The 17,673-nt window shown below is 38.5% G+C and overlaps 2 protein-coding genes across 20 annotated transcripts in view; one reads left to right on the top strand and one right to left on the bottom strand.

Annotated features, from left to right (window-relative positions):
- Positions 1 to 8,351, top strand: part of mapk8ip3 (mitogen-activated protein kinase 8 interacting protein 3) — a 100,703-nt gene extending 92,352 nt beyond the window's left edge. For 16 of the 18 annotated variants that reach the window (XM_034189575.1, XM_034189557.1, XM_034189558.1 and 13 more), the window contains 6 exons: positions 940 to 1,111; positions 2,809 to 2,922; positions 4,142 to 4,180; positions 5,113 to 5,277; positions 5,592 to 5,738; positions 7,617 to 8,351. In XM_034189575.1, the coding sequence (XP_034045466.1) occupies positions 940 to 1,111; positions 2,809 to 2,922; positions 4,142 to 4,180; positions 5,113 to 5,277; positions 5,592 to 5,738; positions 7,617 to 7,741 (762 nt within the window). In that variant the 3' untranslated portion in view covers positions 7,742 to 8,351. The remainder of the gene's footprint in view (positions 1 to 939; positions 1,112 to 2,808; positions 2,923 to 4,141; positions 4,181 to 5,112; positions 5,278 to 5,591; positions 5,739 to 7,616) is intronic. The other 2 variants (XM_034189566.1, XM_034189567.1) reach the window with 1 other exon arrangement.
- Positions 8,352 to 8,522: 171 nt separating this feature from the next.
- Positions 8,523 to 15,285, bottom strand: nme3 (NME/NM23 nucleoside diphosphate kinase 3). 2 transcript variants are annotated; one of them, XM_034189584.1, is made up of 5 exons: positions 15,167 to 15,285; positions 13,467 to 13,597; positions 13,259 to 13,360; positions 12,858 to 12,970; positions 8,523 to 11,264 (listed from the first exon to the last, which is right to left on the bottom strand). In XM_034189584.1, the coding sequence occupies exons 1-5, from the start codon at positions 15,210 to 15,212 to the stop codon at positions 11,147 to 11,149; spliced, it is 510 nt and encodes a 169-aa protein (XP_034045475.1). In that variant the 5' UTR covers positions 15,213 to 15,285; the 3' UTR covers positions 8,523 to 11,146. The 2 variants fall into 2 exon arrangements, with proteins under 2 accessions (XP_034045475.1, XP_034045474.1); XM_034189583.1 differs by lacking the exon at positions 15,167 to 15,285 and adding an exon at positions 14,679 to 14,756.
- Positions 15,286 to 17,673: the final 2,388 nt, after the last annotated feature.

A 17,673-nucleotide genomic window follows, 5' to 3' on the forward strand; every position in this document is an offset into this window, starting at 1 on the left:
TGATGTTTGGGAAAATGAGTGAGACGAGAGCCGCGTGGAGCCACACATCTGGCTCTCTCGTCTCCTCCTCTTCTCTGCGCCACTCCATGGCACAGAGCCCAACTAAGCATGCAGTCACAAAGTTCTTCTGCTTTGGATTTTGAGGAGCAAACTGGAACGATCTGAATTGTTCAGCAACTGATGGTTGGATGAATATGGCTGTGTGTGTGGAGACAAGTCGCTTCATTCACAACATGACAGAACTTAACAATACGCTGTTACTCGCGATAGCATGCAACAATGTGGAAACTTATTCTTGACCGTGCGTAATGGTTCCTGATAATTCTCCAGCAACATGTGCCATTAATTGTAACGCGTGGTAACAGGTTACAGTAGTTCCTGAGGACACTTCACGCCTCTGCCTCAAATCATCTTATTCGCGATCAGCAGCCAAGAATGTATATTTCGTGGCGTTCGTGACTTGTCGTCGTTATGTGTAAACGCAGCTTAAATATTGACCTCCATCCCAAATTTGCTACATTTGACCTTACTGGGCAGTTCTAAAAAGTACCTCCATGTGTTTGCCACATCTGGCACAAATCAAAATTAAAAACCTTTTTGTCCTTTGGCCCCAATAATAGACCTTTGGTGAATTTAATCTCACCTGTGCAATTCCAGAACTCACATATGCAGGTCAGGTTTGGTGGACATCGGAGTGATGGAAAAAAAAACTGAATTTATCTTTAACCCCAATGACCTTGACCTTTACAAAAACAAACCCTTTCAGGGCAATTCTGATGTTGACTGTCCTCCACATTTCAAGATTGGTGGAAATCAGCCGAAGGACCTGGGAAGAGTTTGGGAACACCCAGACAGACACCTCTCACATTAAATCTACTGTGATAATCTATTGATTTAATTGCCCTATGACATTTCTTTGTTTGTTTTGTTACTCTGTAGAAGTCCTTTGACGCTCACCCTCGCAGAGAGAGTCAGGTGCGGCAGCTAGCATGGATCGGTGACGGTGTGTGGGTGTCGATTCGACTGGACTCCACCCTGCGTCTCTACCATGCACATACTCATCAGCACCTCCAGGATGTGGACATAGAGCCATACGTCAGCAAGATGCTGGGTGAGAATGTTGTTTGTTTTGCAGCAAAGTGACATAAAACCTTTGCATATAGGTGGTTATTATAGGCTACAATAAAAGCAATAGATAGAAACAATAACAGTTTTTAATCCGTTTATATATACAGTATGTTTTATATCAATGCAGATAGTTGCTGTTATAAGTTGGCTGCATTGTTTATCACATTTTCATTTTTTAAAAGACATATGTTTGCCAAAGAAGTCGGAGAGGAGCTTATGGTGAGCACAATTATACTCAACTATCAGAGTTTAGATGTGGAAATGGTTATTAGGTTTTCAAAAATGAGTAAATGAGGCCCGATTGTCCACAACAGCAGTCTAAAGTTGTCTGTCATAGAACATATGCAGGTTTGTGTGGATTACAAGCAACATTAAAAGGAACCCCATGAAACAGGAGCTGTTGGACATGCTCACAACGGTACTGTGTGCAGTCTATGCACTAATGTCTGTAGTTATATTATAAGAAGATATTGGTACAAAGCTCTTGTGCTGAAGAGTGCGGCATGTTTTTCATGGGATTATGGCTGTATCTTATATTTCCAGTGGAGGTTAGTGAGCACACTACCCTGCACACAGACTGACTGCTCTGCTGTGTTCCGCTGCCCAGTCCGGTGATTTTCACCCTACTGCAAAGAAAGCACCTACCACTCGCTTCACAAATAGTACAATCTGCATTATATTTTAATTATATATAATCTGGCATCAAATTGACTGCACAGCCAAATATACATTCAAACAGAAACATTCATTTCAAGATGCACTAATGACATAAAATTCAAAGCACTCTGTCAAATTAATGTAACAAAATGCATGTTACTCCCTGTCTGCACAGATTACATCAGATTGTTCACATTTTTTAATCACGATGTGAGACAATGTCACGGTTTTTTAAAATATGTTCAAAATGTTTTGGATTGGTCAAAGGGTTCTACAATGCTACTGTTTCACAGGTAGCACACCATTACAGGCTCCTATTGGATGATATGTGGTTGTTTTTTGAACCAACAAAGTAAACCAGGTGCAAAAATCAGCAACAGGGGACCTGCTTAAGAATTTTTCAGTAATTTGTAGACTTCTTTACTGGAGCACTTGCCATAACAAGAACAAAGGTTTATGTTTGATTCTTATGTACATGTTTGTTTTGGAGTGCTATTTTGGGGGGTATTGGGGGGGGGTGTTGAGTACTATTCGTGTGTGCATGTGTTTGCAGCAAATATTAAGTTTGTATTTTTTTTTTTTATCTGAAAACTGTCTTTGCACCTTTGCTATCTTAGGGAAGGTAGTAGTCTAGTGGTTAAGCGTTGGGTTTGAGACCACAGGATCCTTGGTTTAAATCCCAGCCTGACCAGAAAGTCACTAAGATCCCCTTGTGCAAGGTCCTTAATCCTCTAGTTGCTCCTGGTGTGTAGTGAGCACCTTGTATGGCAGCACCCTGACATCTGGGTGAATGTGAGGCATTATTGTAAAGTGCTTTGAGCATCTGATGCAGATGGAAAAGTGCTATATATAAACACAGTCCATTTACCATTTGCACCAGGAGCAGACATGTCTTAAGAGGGTCCTACTTCAAATAAATAATAATAATAATAATAATAATAATTTTTTTTTTCTGGTTGTTGCGTATACGCTTACTGACATGCACTCTATTCATTCTCCTCTCTGATTGGCTGTAATCCACAGGTACTGGCAAGTTAGGCTTTTCCTTTGTCCGAATCACAGCACTTCTGATTGGTGGAAATCGTCTTTGGGTCGGGACTGGAAACGGTGTGATCATCTCCATCCCGCTGACAGAGAGTGAGTCTGAGCTGTATTTGTGCTTTTTTTTTAACTATATCAAGTAACATACAGAACAGTCAGTCATCTAAATCAGACATTCCAAACCACTGCATTTGTCAAGTGGGAGTGAGGAAAGAGGCTGTTTTCAAATAAACTAGGAAAGTTCCAAATCGCACTGGATTCCAGCTACCGTCCCCTCTCAAATCTAAATCTATGTTTGAGAAAGTCTAATGAGAAGAGGAACCTTCAACCTCATCCAGCTCCGACACATCATCATTGGGTTTAAAATCCTCTTCGGTGTTTATTTCCTCTGTCTCAATTTTTTTAACCGTTTTCACAGACAAAAACATATTTTTGGTCAAAGTTCTTGAAGAATAAGTCCAGTTCAGTGTAATTTTGAACTGAATAGCGCCACAGTGTGGGCATTTAACATTCCAACTGATTGGGATGTTGTTCAGCACATTTCCTTTAAGCCCTTGTTTACTATATTGACCACATTGAAGTAGATCTGACACCACTCTGTTGACTTCTGGGTTTGGGTAAGAACTGGGGAACATCTTACTTTCAGTGATTAAACTGGAATCGATGCAACGTGAATTAACGAGTGCGTCTAGGATTCTGGTCTTTGATTCCTAGATGGTAGTTCCACGCCATCTTTTATTGTGATGACGGACTATAGACGGCTGCTTAGCTGTACCTTTTTTACTACTGTGTCGTTTTGTTGTGTTGTTATGGTCCAAGCACCAAGTCTAGTCTGTTTCCTGTCATTAATAAAACACCTGAGGGAGTTTTTCCACGCCACCTTTGCTAAGACACTTCCTCGTGGGGTGGGTAAGGTTTAAACTTTGCTCAATTGTAGACCTTTAAGGTGACTTTTGGTTGGGATTTGGCGCTGTACAAATGCACTGAATTGAATTGACTCCTTAAAGGTTCTGTTAATTTAGTCATAGAAAAAACAAATTTTATGAATTTTTATCAAATCCAAAATCATATTTTGATCACTAGATCACATAATCTGACAATCTTGCCAGGAATTTTCTTCATCTTGACAAATATCCAGGTCGTCTGCAGCACTGTTTTCCCAGCTCTCCCTCATATTTCCACCTTGAACTTTCCTTTTTTCCTACTTGTCCTCGGTGGTTTCACCTCTTTCACCATGTTGTTTGTGACTATCGCTATTTCAGTACTCTTTCTCCTCTGCTCTCCTCCTCCCCACCTCCACCTCCACCTCCTCTAGCGGTGGTACTTCACCGGGGACAGCTCCTGGGTTTGAGGGGTAAGTGGGAGCACTTTTTCCCACGATCATCTACCTCTCCTTGCCTGTCCTCCTCACCCAGTCACACCTTTGTATTTGCTGATGGCAAGCGCCATGCCTGCTGCATAATTCATACACATTTATACTCATGCGGCTTTTTTTAATCCATTAACATGGAGGGGAACCTTTTTATGTGCAGTTATTTAATTTTATATTAAAGTGTTTGTTTTTTTGTTTTTTTTTTTCATTTGTATTTTGCATGGTATTTATTGTGTTCACATAACGCATGGTTGTGTACACAATACAATGCGCTGGTTTCTGGCCTGTCATGAATTTATTGCATGCTAATGATGTGTTTTATTTTTCTTCCAAAATAGATTTTATAATTACTAGAGTACAGTAAGGGCTACGGCAATCTGACATGTGACCCCAACACCCTTGACCTTCACAGAAAAGATTGACCTCTGGCTGACCTTGCCAGGGCAATTCTAGAATCAACTAAAGTGTGTGCTACATTTGGTCCAAATTGAGTTGAAAAATCAACTAACTTGACGTTAACCTTTAACAAAATTAATTCTTTCAGGGTAATTTTTTGAATCAGTCTTCATTGACATACCAAGTTTGGTTGGAAATCAGCCAAAGAACCTGGCATGAGAAGGCCGGCAGACAGACAGACAGACAGGACCTCGACCCCCGTTTTGCAAATCTGACCTTGTCTGGGTGATTCCAGAACCCATCTCAGTATACGGGCCAAGGTTGGTGGACATGAAATTTTAAAAAATACATATAAAAATCCAAATTTTGAACTTTGACTCCAGTGACCTTGCCCTTTGTCAAAACAAATCCTTTAAGGGCAATTCTGAGGTTGACTGTCATCTACAGACCAACTTTGATGAAACTCAGCCTGTGTATTTCCTGGTTGGTCAGGTCTGAGTAGTTTCTCTCCCTCTCAGCCAATAAGGTGTCTCCTACGTCTTCTGGAGGGGTGATCCACGTGTACGGCGACGACGGCTCTGAAAAAAGCACCGGCAGCTTCATTCCTTATTGCTCCATGGCACAGGCGCAGCTCTGCTTCCATGGACACCGGGACGCTGTCAAGTTCTTCGTCTCTGTACCAGGTTGGTAGAAAACCAGTTAGCTGCTGCAGCATTTGGACCATTTGCTCTGAATTCCAGTATTTCCTTAGAAACCTTATTTGCCAACAAAGACACCCGACATATCATGAGCATAGAATGGCATATGTTAGGAACATATGCTCTTTACTGAAAGTGTTTATCTTTAAAAGTTTAAATATTATGTGATATTTAGTGTCTAGGTGGGTGTGTCAATCATGTAATATGCATAAATTTAATGCTACTGTTCTTTCTGAATTTAATTTAAACAGATGTCTTCATAACTACGGTCAGCGCATATTGAACATTTGTTTTGACAGGTAACGTTTTGGCCACCCTTAACGGTAGTGTGTTGGACAGTCCGTCAGAGGGGCAGGGCTCTACAGCGCCCCCAGAGGCTGAGGCTCAGAGTGTTCAGAATGTGTTGGTGCTGAGCGGAGGAGAAGGCTACATCGACTTCCGTATAGGTGAGCAAACACACCCGAAGCCATAAGACAGACATTCAGTGGTGTTAATTTAAGGCTACATTAATTAGTGCAGAAATAAGCATGAACTAACATTGAATTACGACTTAACTGTGTTTAGTAATCAATTATTAAGGGTGTTCATGTTAACCAGGGTATTCATTTATGCATTAATCATTAATAAATGATGACCAAACATATCAGTTAATGCTTAATTAGCTGTTAGTTTACTTAGCTTATGACTGCATTAACTAACAAATACACATTAATAAATAATTACTATTTTTGTAATTTTTTTTTGTAATGAATAACTCATTTTTGTAATTGTCATTACAATTAGTAACACGTTAACTCTTAATGCTTATTGCTACTTTAATTGACATGAACACAATTAATAAATGATTACTAAACACATTACTTAACTCTTAATTAACAGTTAGTCAGTGCTTATTACTTCATTAGCAAACATGAATATCATTATAAATGATCCATAAACACATTAGTTAATGCTTAGTTAAGTTGGTTTATGCTTATTACTACATTAACTACCATGAATACCATAATAAATGCTAACTAAACAATTGCTTAACTCTTCATTAAGTTAGTTTGTTTATTACTTTATGAAGTAACATGAATACCGTTAATGATTCCTAAACACACTACCTAACTCTTAATTAACAGTTAGTCAGTGCTTATTACTCTATGAAATAACGTGAATATCATTAATGGTTAATAAACAAATGATTTAACTCTTAATTAACAATTAGTCAGTGCTTATTACTCTATGAAATAACATGAATACCATTAATGGTTACTAAACAAATGATTTAATTATTAATTAACAGTTCCTCAGTGCTTATTATTGTTAACAAGCATAAATACCATTATAAATGATACCTAAACACATTACTTAACTCTTCATTAAGTTTGTTAATGCTTATTAATGCATTAACTACCATGAATACCACAATAAATGCTAACTAAACAATTATTTAACTCTTCATTAAGTTAGTTTATGTTTATTACTTTATGAAGTAACATGAATAACATTAATGATTACTAAACACATTACCTAACTCTTAATTAACAGTTAGTCAGTGCTTATTACTCTATGAAATAAAATGAATACCATTACTGGTTACTAAACAAATGATTTAACTCTTAATTAACAGTTAATCAGTGCTTATTACTCTATGAAATAACATGAATACTATTAATGGTTACTAGACAAATGACTTAACTCTTAATTAACAGTTATTCAGTGCTTTTCGCTGTGTTAACAAACATGAACACCATTATAAATGATGTTTCTGTGTAGGCTCTCAGTTGTCCTGGTGGTTTCCATAGTCAAGCTTCTCTACTATTATAAATGATACCTAAACACATTAGATAACTCTTCATTAAGTTTCTTAATGCTTATTAATGCATTAACTACCATGAATACCATAATAAATGCTAACTAAACAATTATTTAACTCTTCATTAAGTTAGTTAATGCTTATTACTTTATGAAGTAACATGAATACCATTAATGATTACTAAACACCAGATGCACTTCCTGACACAACTCCACATTACAACGGAGAAACTGGCAGGGGTGGGGTTTGAACCAACCTTCCACAATGAAACCAAGTGCCCTAACCACTTGGCTACCACCCCTGTCCTTATATTGCTGCATTAACAAATATCAAATTATCCTTATTCTAAAGTGTTACTAGAGACATATCCTAAGAAATACTTTGTTTCTTTTTGTGCTTTGTTTCTTCAAATGAAAACCAGTTGCAGTGTAACCATGTAGTTAGTCATTTACCGTATAACTAAACACCTTTTCAATGTGAACTGTGACTCCCAAGTCCACGCTGACCTCTGTCTTTGCCTCAGGGGATGGAGAGGATGATGAAACAGAAGATGCAGAAAATGAAGAGGCTTTGCAGATGAAACCTGGTTTGAGCAAAGCTGAGCGAAGCCACATCATCGTCTGGCAGGTGTCTTATGTGCCGGAGTGAACTCTGGCTCTGCTTTAATGCCACACCCACCAATCTCCTTAAACAGAAAAAAGCCCCTCCCCTCCTAAAAGCTACCAGCCGCCTAAAACTTGTAATTATCCCTGGTTATGTAAAAGTTGGGCCCTGAAGCCGTGTATCGACCCTTCTTGTAACTATCATATCCCTTCCTGTCCCGTCACCTTGTAACTATCTTTAATGCCTTGTAAGAAAGTACTTTCTCTGATGTAGTAATCAACAGCCTGCCCGCCTGTTTCTGTCACATCCAGGGCGTTGTAACTAGCTTGATGAGCCTTGTAACCCGGCATTGTAACTACCTCCCCAAATGTACCGATCATCTCATATTCACCCTGTAAGCACACTGTATCGCCATCTTCATTTACCTCGACTGTCCTGCATCTTCCCCAGTTATTCCTCTTCCTAATCAATTTAGGTTATCTGTCAAACCTCAGTGTCATCTTAAAACAAAGCACTCCAACTCCCGTCATCTCGCATTGACAATACAAAACAACAAAAAAGCCCTGCAGGTACAGAAACATGAATAACAGCACTGATTTACAGTTCCAACAGATTTCTGCATTGTCCCAAATAGCAGCTATTCAATGATCCAAAATCATTTCTAACCATATGTCCTGTTGGTTCTAAAGCAACAAGATGCCTGATTGTTGCTAATATTGTGCAGGGTTCGGTTGGCTCTTGGCTCGGCGATTGAAGAGGACACTAACCACATTTGAATTCTGAAGCTCTGTAAAGATCAGCTGATACGGATAAAATGCAAACATTATTTATTAAGCACCTAAGTCTGGGATTTTTTTGTGTCTGCTAAAATATTTTAAAGTCATCTCTATTTAAATATCTTTGGAAGAATATAGTCATTTTTCTACCAGCACTTGGACAGACTTCAGCTCTCTGGAACATCAGCATGTCAACACAGCTTTATGAAAAGGTCAGAGGTCACAGTTAGGAAGTACTTTGTCTGTCTAAATGTAAACGGGAGAAAAAAGTAGAAGCGGTGCATCTCAGAATCGGTCCACAGGTGTTAATTGGTTCAAAGCCCGTACCCTCCACTCCCGTCTGGCTGGTGATTGGACAGTTTGGTGACACGCTGCTAAATGGCTGTTTGCACCTTTGTAAAGGGACATATTGTAAATCTCCAAACATAATGAGGCTCATCCTTTATGTTCAGTATGGAAAGTCATACATTGATCTCTATCTGTGCAGATTAAATATTAAACTTAAGTGTGTGCTAAAACAAACAAACAAAAAAACAGCTTTTTGTGTGTTTGATGTGTGCTGTCTTAACTTTACAGAATGCAGGAGCAAAAGCATGAGTGATGACGCGAGAGTTTACAAAGATTTTATTTAAAAAAAAATCAATTACAGTTTATACAGCACTGTTATTTCAAAGCAAGAATGGGACCAAACATTAGTGTGAGCTACAAACAAGAGAAAATACTGTTGCATATCTAACTGATCTTTATTCCAGGGGTCATATTATACACATATTCAGCAAGCGAATACACCTGTGTTTTACAGTAGATATTAATAAGAAGGCGCCTTCAGAGAGTGCACCAATTCATGCAAATCAATTCTATGTGATTCAGCGGTACCGTAAAATATGGTTTAGCTTGGTCTTAACATTTGACAATTCTGTCCAAAATGTAACCACTTTATCCTCTACGAGCACATGTCCCTTCCACCATGTTTAATTCATTTCATCTTGAAAGGGTTTGAATTAAACAGCTTGAGTTTGAAGCTAAAGGCCACGTGACCAGCAGAAAGAAGCAACATCATATTAGTATTTAATAGCAACCATGAGCTTATCTTTAATCAATTCCTTGGAATAGTAATTCCAAATAAACTTGACCTTTCAATGTCACACAAGGTCAAAGGTCATTTGACTAATAGCTAGGTGATATGAGACTTTATGCTTAACAGTAACCTTAGATGTATCTTTTACCAATTACTTGAGATAGCCATTCAAAATGAGTGTGACCTTTCAAGGTCACCCAAGGTCAAACATCATATCATCAATAGAAAGGTGATATTGCTATTCATATTAGTGTTTTATAGTAATGCAGGCTTATCTTAACCGATTCCTTAAATAGACATTCCAAATTAATCTGATTAAAACGCTTCATCTTCACACCCGGATGGACATGCAGGTGTTAATACTTCTGTTACACATGTCACAGAAATGTGAAATGAGCTGTTCCAGACCTAAATGTCTCTTTTAACAGGGTTGTTTTCTTCGTGCACATGCATAGACTTGTGGGACTTTGAGAATGTTTCATATGAAATTCGGAACCACCTTTCCATATAAATGGTGAATAACTGATTTTGGACAGTATGAACCCTTTAAAGTGCTGCAACAAGAGTAATCCCAAGTGGTCTTAAGTTACACTTGTGTAGGACTGGAGCATGAAAGGAAGCAGCTTGTATTAATGTATCACCTCAAGATAAATCATGTAGATCATAACCCCCATGACGGGTAAATACATTTTGACAAGTAACAGCAGAAACACCAGAGTTAGACCTCAATTGGTTCACGTTTATTTAAAATATAGTTCAATGATTATTAAAAAAATAATAATAAATCACTGTTTCCTACCTAACTGTAAAGGATTAAAGAAACGGTGAGAGATTATCTCACCCACTAGGTGGCTATCAGTTACAACTCACACACACACACACACTTGTACAGTGTTCCCCACTTTTTTTGTTCCAAACTGACCCAACACCCAGCAGGATCTACATACAGTAATGAGCAATAACTTGACGCACACAGGAACTTAAACAGAGGGTTAACAGAAATTTCATCACAGAAATTAACCAATTACAAAGCTAGCAACCTGATTTTTAATTAGAGGGGAAACAAAATGTATATTTCTTGATAAATGCACTGCCCAGTACAATGCAACACAATCACAACTGATGATCAATAAGAGAATGGCTTGAAAAAAGAAAAAAGTGATTCAATTTCACCCTATTTTCTTATAAACTGAGATCACGTTTAAGAAATTATGGGTAAAGCTTTATATTAAGGCCCTTGTCATAAGTGTTAGTGACAGACAGTTAACTGGTAACAATGGCTTATAAAACGCAGATTAACATTATGTGTTAAGAAAACGACATAAGAGTTAGTAATAGCAAACATTTTGCAACTTTTCATTGTTTTTAAGAATAAATTGTTTGCACAGCACTGTGAGGTCATTTTGGAATAATATTCATAAAATATTTCGTCCTTTATATACATATAATATGGCACAAAACATGAAGCCTCTTTGCTTCTAATGTTTTTCTGCATGTTTTGCATATTTTTACCCCCTAAGGACAGTCCACGTAGCTCCTGATGGGAAACACTGCACTAGTGCACTAGTCTACCTCAGACACGCATGATGCAAACTGTCAGTTGTAGATCCAGTTGGTGCTACTCCTGTCCCAATTGTGAAGCTCGATGGGATCAAACCACAGAGAGATCTCCTTCTGCGCGCTGTCCACAGAGTCGCTTCCATGGACCACGTTCCTGCAGTGGACAAGCAGCAGACATAAATACCACGTGCATACGTGCATTGGTGTATACACCAATTTTTTAAAGAGCAACACTTTGCCTTTTTGTATTATTAAAAACAGGACAAACTAGAATGGGCAGCCAGATAGTGCCACACCCGCAGCATACAAATCTGACACAGATTCATGCAAATTAATTCTTTGTGATTCAGTGATACTGTAATATATTGTTCTGTGGGCCTTGACATTTGAGCCATTCTGTCCAAAACGTAACCACTTTACCCTTCCACCATGTTGAGCCCATATTGGCTCCAACCACTTTCAACTAAACAGTTATGACCTAAAGTTTGATCTTTCAAGGTCACCCAATGCCACAGCTCCTGTGACCAATTGAAACGTGATATGAGTTCATTTTAGTGTTTAATAGTAACTGGGTCCAATTCATGAGAATAGCCCCTCTAAATATCCTGTGTATGCTATATAAGCATTAAACCAATATTTTGATCTTGGCCTGTCACCCTTGACCTATAACAATTTTTTCTTAAACTCAAACGTCTTTGTCTTTAGATGACCCTCAATCAGTCTGTCAAATTTAGTCCAAAAACATTCAAATCCCTTTGAGTTATTTGGTAATACTTTACAATAAGGGTACACTGATTGACACAGTAATAATCATTAATTAACACTGAATTAAGGCAACTGAGCTTTTGAACAGCTTGAATAAAATTACTAAAAACAGTTAACACTTAATTCACTGTTAGTTCATGCTTATTACAGCATTAACTAACAAACACATTAATAAAATGATTACTAAACATTAGTAAATGCTTAATTCACTGTTAGTTCATGCTTATTACAGCATTAACTAACATAAACGTTAATAAAATGATTACTGAACCGAATTAAATGCTTAATTCACTGTTCATCCTAATTACAGCATTAACTAACATGAACACCATTAATAAAATGATTACTAAACATTAGTAAATACTTAATTCAGTGTTAGTTCATGCTTATTACAGCATTAACTAACAAAAACACATTAATAAAATGTTTACTAAACATTAGTAAATGCTTAATTCACTGTTAGTTCATGCTTATTACAGCATTAACTAACATAAACACCATTAATAAAATGATTACTAAACATTAGTAAATGCTTAATTCAGTGTTAGTTCATGCTTATTACAGCATTAACTAACATAAACACATTAATAAAATGTTTACTAAACATTAGTAAATGCTTAATTCACTGTTAGTTCATGCTTATTACAGCATTAACTAACATAAACACCATTAATAAAATGATTACTAAACATTAGTAAATGCTTAATTCAGTGTTAGTTCATGCTTATTACAGCATTAACTAACATAAACACATTAATAAAATGTTTACTAAACATTAGTAAATGCTTAATTCACTGTTAGTTCATGCTTATTACAGTATTAACTAACATAAACACCAATAAGAAAATGATTAAACATTAATTAACATTCTAAAATAGTGCTAAAACCTTAAAGGGCGTTTTGTGAAGCCATTTCAATGAAACGGCAGGATTTAAATATCTCATTTAGAGTGTATGAGGTCAATGATGAGATGAAATCATACCTGCCCACTTCCACACAGAAGTCTCCCCAGATAGTACCAGGTCCCGAGTCTGCAGGATTTGTTTCGCCCAACATCTTACGTGAAATCTTGACCACATCCAAACCCTGCCACACCTGAACAAAGAAATATCTGTGACTGCAGTAAACTGGCTGACTAAAGTGAGACTTCCAGGGATCACCCATCCTGATCCTGGATATCATCTACCCTGCATCTTAGTCCTGCTTGGTAGGAAACACTAGACTTGACAAAACAGCTGTGCAGCAGGAAAACATCCAGGGCAGGTGACCTCCAGGAGCAGGACTGGTGACCTCCAGGACCCTTGCAATCTAACAGTGCTGTGATTTATTACAAGCCCTCTGTAATTTGTGCAAACATGTACGCAACATGTGTTATAATCTCACCATTGCAACAACCGGCCCAGAACTCATGTAGCTTATCAGCCTGCTGAAGAAAGGTGTACTCCTCAGCTCCCAGTAGTGCTCTCTGAGAAGATGCTCTGACACCTGGCACGCAAATGGGCACAAGTGCAAATAAAAGTCATGTGAAGTAAAAATTTCATTAGCTTGAATTGAATACATTTAAATGAATCTAATTTTGTTTGACGTATACCTGCAGAAGTTTGAGGCCCACCAATTTAAACCCTCTCTTTTCAAAGCGACGTATGATTTCCCCCACAAGTTTACGCTGAACACCATCGGGTTTCACAGCGATGAAAGTGCGCTCATTCACACCAGTCCTGCCTACGAGTGAAGAAAAAAATGAGAAAGTTTATCCAACTTTAAGTACGGCACCAACACCAGTTGATTACTGACAAAAATTCTACAATGCATTTTCATCTGACACATGAAACCATCACCAGCTATCATGTTTTGGTTCCACATCAGCTGCATGATGGTGCAGTTACTGAGCTTTCCTCTTAAAGAGGTCTCTGATCCTAGACCTACCCTGCATATTGTTAAATTATTCAATGAATCTGGAGGAAAATCAGTGCATAAACGACAAAGGTACAGGCCGAAGCTGAACACCCATGATCTCCGATCCCTCAGACAGCACATCAACAACCGTGACTATCAAAAACTGATATAACCACAGGGGTAAGGAATTACTTTGTGAAGCCCTCGTCTAGCATCTGGCATCTGGGTTTGACCATCACACAGTGGAATGTCTAGTGTGGTCAGAAAAATCAGTATTCCAGATCTTTTATGGAAGAAATAGACCAAAAACAAAAAGGACCATCCAGACTATTAAGAGCAACAAGTGTAAAAAGCCAGGTCTGTCATGGTATGGGGTTGTATCATTGCCCTTGGCAAAGGTATTTTAAATTCCTGTGATGGCAGCATTAAATCATAAATGTACACTGACATATTAAAGCAAGATATGCTGTGCTTCAAGACAACATCTTTTCCAGAGAAGTCCATGCATTTTTCAACAAGGCAATGCAAAACCACATTCTGCAGACATTACAACCACCTGGCTGCAGAAGAAGAGGATATGGGTACTGGACTGGTCTGCCTGCAGTTTTGAAACTTGCAGGTGTTGCAGGTAATAAATTATACACTAATGCACAGATGGTGATGAATGCTGTGTAAACACCCCCTCAATCCTACATACTGCAGCTTTAAGAAAAAAAAATCGTGCCACTCTAAAAACTTGGTCTACTTGCAGAATAATTTACCAGCAACAGTGATTATGTTAATATTATATCAATGGATGTTATTATTAATAGATTATATGCATTGAGCATACAGTAGCCGCTTGTACATAAAAAGTTAACCCTCTTCTCCATATTCAGACATGTTTTTTGTGAAGACTAGATCTCACCAGATTCCTCAGCGCGTGTACGTTTTACCGGTACATGTGCGTGCGGGTTTTGCTGCCGCCTTTTCCTCGGTGCCATGCTGCAGCAGCCGACCGTCGGTCCAAATGGCACCGACGACTAAGTCAGCAGCTATTAATAGTAAGAAGATGGAATTATGTTACAGCGAGCCGAGGACTTTTTGTTTAGGCGGCACGTGCCGACGCGCTTCATCGTCAACTGCTGCGCGCAAATCTTTAAAACGCCACAAAAATAACCATCCATTCGCTCAAAACCCGACCGATTTTTTTTTTTTACGTTTCTTTTCTTTTACTCGCAGAGAGCTAGGGAGCGGTTACCAAAAAGTTGCTGAAAACTCGTCGCGCCATTGTTACAGTCTGTGGATGTGCCACGCGCCGCTTCCGCCTTTCATCCTCATAAATCTGAGTGTGGGGGAAAAAAACACTGCAGATTATCTAACGGATCAATAGCCGTAAGAAGATATATCACCAACCTGGCTGAAAAATGTAAGCGAACACAGAGAGAATGAAGCCAATCATTGTGTCGCCGGAGGACGGAACCGTGGAAAGGACGTACGCGCGTAAAGGCGCAGCCACGTGGGGCCCTGTGGGCAGACAGCTAGGGAGCGGTCACGGAGGCTGCACGCTGCCTGTTTTATTCATTGGAAAAAATTATGGAATCACCCGAGAGGATGTGCACCCAGCTTCTTAAATTCGTAGCAATAGCACACAAAACTATTTGTGTCCAATAGCTGAATATTCCGTCTTTGTGACGCCCATTTATTTATTGTAATTATGGTATAAGATTTCCAAAATAAACATAAAAAACAATTACAGTCAGTATGTTGTCACCCAGCCGTGGACTTCAGTACTAACAATAAAATAAAATAACATAAAAAACAGCTTTGCAGGCCTTTCAATTGCCAAATTTTTAAATTTCCACTATCCGTTTCAGTGGGATTGAGATCAGGGCTGTTTACTGTCTTTGAGTTGATCTGTTTTTCTTTCTTAGCCCTATCTAGTAGAGGTGGGTGGATCGATCCTAATATCGATACCAACGCTGGTATTGATACTGAACGATCCTCGTAAAAAGATCCATACGCCATACTTTTCTCTCCCACACACACACTGACTGCTGCGCACGTGGATTCATCAAAGTCTACTCTCTGTAAGAGCAGCGCTGCGCTACACAACACGGAGCAGCGCACCCTTGTATTGTGGTTTGTCAGCCCTCTACCTCAGGAGATTTTGTTTTAAGTTGTGTTGAGTGATATAAACAAAAATGTTGATTGTGATAATCAGTGATGCCGGTAACGCGTTACTCTAATCTGACCACTTTTTTTAGTAACGAGTAATCTAACGCGTTAATCTTTCCAAATCAGTAATCAGATTAAAGTTACTTCTCCATGTCACTGTGCGTTACTATTATTTTTCATTGTGGGTCGATAGCAGCATTAAACTTGGTCCATGGGCAGGAGGTCGGGGTTCGACTGAACGTCCCACTTTAAGCGAGCTGTGAGCTTTTCATCCGCGTTTTTTTGCAGCTGCTCGACTTGTCGTCACCTCTTAAAGCGCGATGATCAGCACACCTGCACTGAGCTTTACAAAGACATTTTTATACTTTTCCCCCTCCTTTATTTAGAATTCTGAGCTGAGCCGCTCTGTATCTGGTCGTTAAAAACAGCTGATCCTCGGCGACGCGTCAACAACTAACACTGTTTTCCACTCAAATGCACCTAAACTCTCTTTCTGAGGACCACATGATGTGAAAATGCAATAAAACTTTCTTACCTGTAAATCTGGTCCTGTTTTCTGCATAAATAAATGTTATCCATTCTTTGTGCTCAAACGCCAAAGCAGGGGCGAATCCAGATGGAATGGGGGCGTGGGGCAAGGATGTGCCCCCCTCACAACACCCCTAGATTAAAGGTCCAGTTTTGAAGCCGTTTTTACTACAACTACTAATACTGCTTAAAATAATAATAATTTCGACAAGTAAAATGTTTAGAGAATTTAAATGTTAGAAAAATGTTAGAATTTAATAGTTACATTTATAAACAATGTAGGTTTGAAATTGCAAGTTTTACTGTTACAGTGCTGTCAACAGTTAAATATGAGGTCAAGAAAGAGGTCTTTATTTTACTTTTTATAAAACAAGTATTTGTTTTCATTGAAGTCAAGAAAGGGTGACTATAAAGTGAGTTTTGGCAAAACAGGTATCATTGTCATGTTGACGTGGGTTGTTGTCGGCAGCTGGGGAAAGTAACTAAAAAAGTAACTAGTAATCTAACTTAGTTACTTTTACAATTGAGTAATCAGTAAAGTAACTAAGTTACTTTTTCAAGGAGTAATCAGTAATCAGTAATTGGATTACTTTTTCAAAGTAACTGTGGCAACACTGGTGATAATAAAGTATTTTGCTGTCACGTACAATGTTTGGTGAAATTCTATGTCTTTTGGATCCTTTGGATCTATGAAGCTTAAATATGAAAAAGTATCAGTATCGATATCGGTGATACTGGGCCTGTATTTACTTGGTATCGGATCAATACCAAAATTTGCGGTATCGCCCACCTCTACTATCTAGACCAGACTTTTTTGGGATTCCTGGGGCAGGGGCTCTTTCAGGGCCCCTCATAACTGGTGAAGGGTATATCTTATGACCACCAAATTTGCAGGAGATGATCTACACGTGAAACTTAATCATTAGCATCATTTTGGTATCATTATAATGTACACTCAACAAAAATATAAACGCAACACTTTTGGTTTTGCTCCCATTTTGTATGAGATGAACTCAAAGATCTAAAACGTTTTCCACATACACAATATCACCATTTCCCTCAAATATTGTTCACAAACCAGTCTAAGTCTGTGATAGTGAGCACTTCTCCTTTGCTGAGATAATCCATCCCACCTCACAGGTGTGCCATATCAAGATGCTGATTAGACACCATGATTAGTGCACAGGTGTGCCTTAGACTGCCCACAATAAAAGGCC

The sequence above is a fragment of the Thalassophryne amazonica genome, chromosome 16, assembly GCF_902500255.1.
Source record: "Thalassophryne amazonica chromosome 16, fThaAma1.1, whole genome shotgun sequence".
NCBI classification, from domain to species: domain Eukaryota; kingdom Metazoa; phylum Chordata; class Actinopteri; order Batrachoidiformes; family Batrachoididae; genus Thalassophryne; species Thalassophryne amazonica.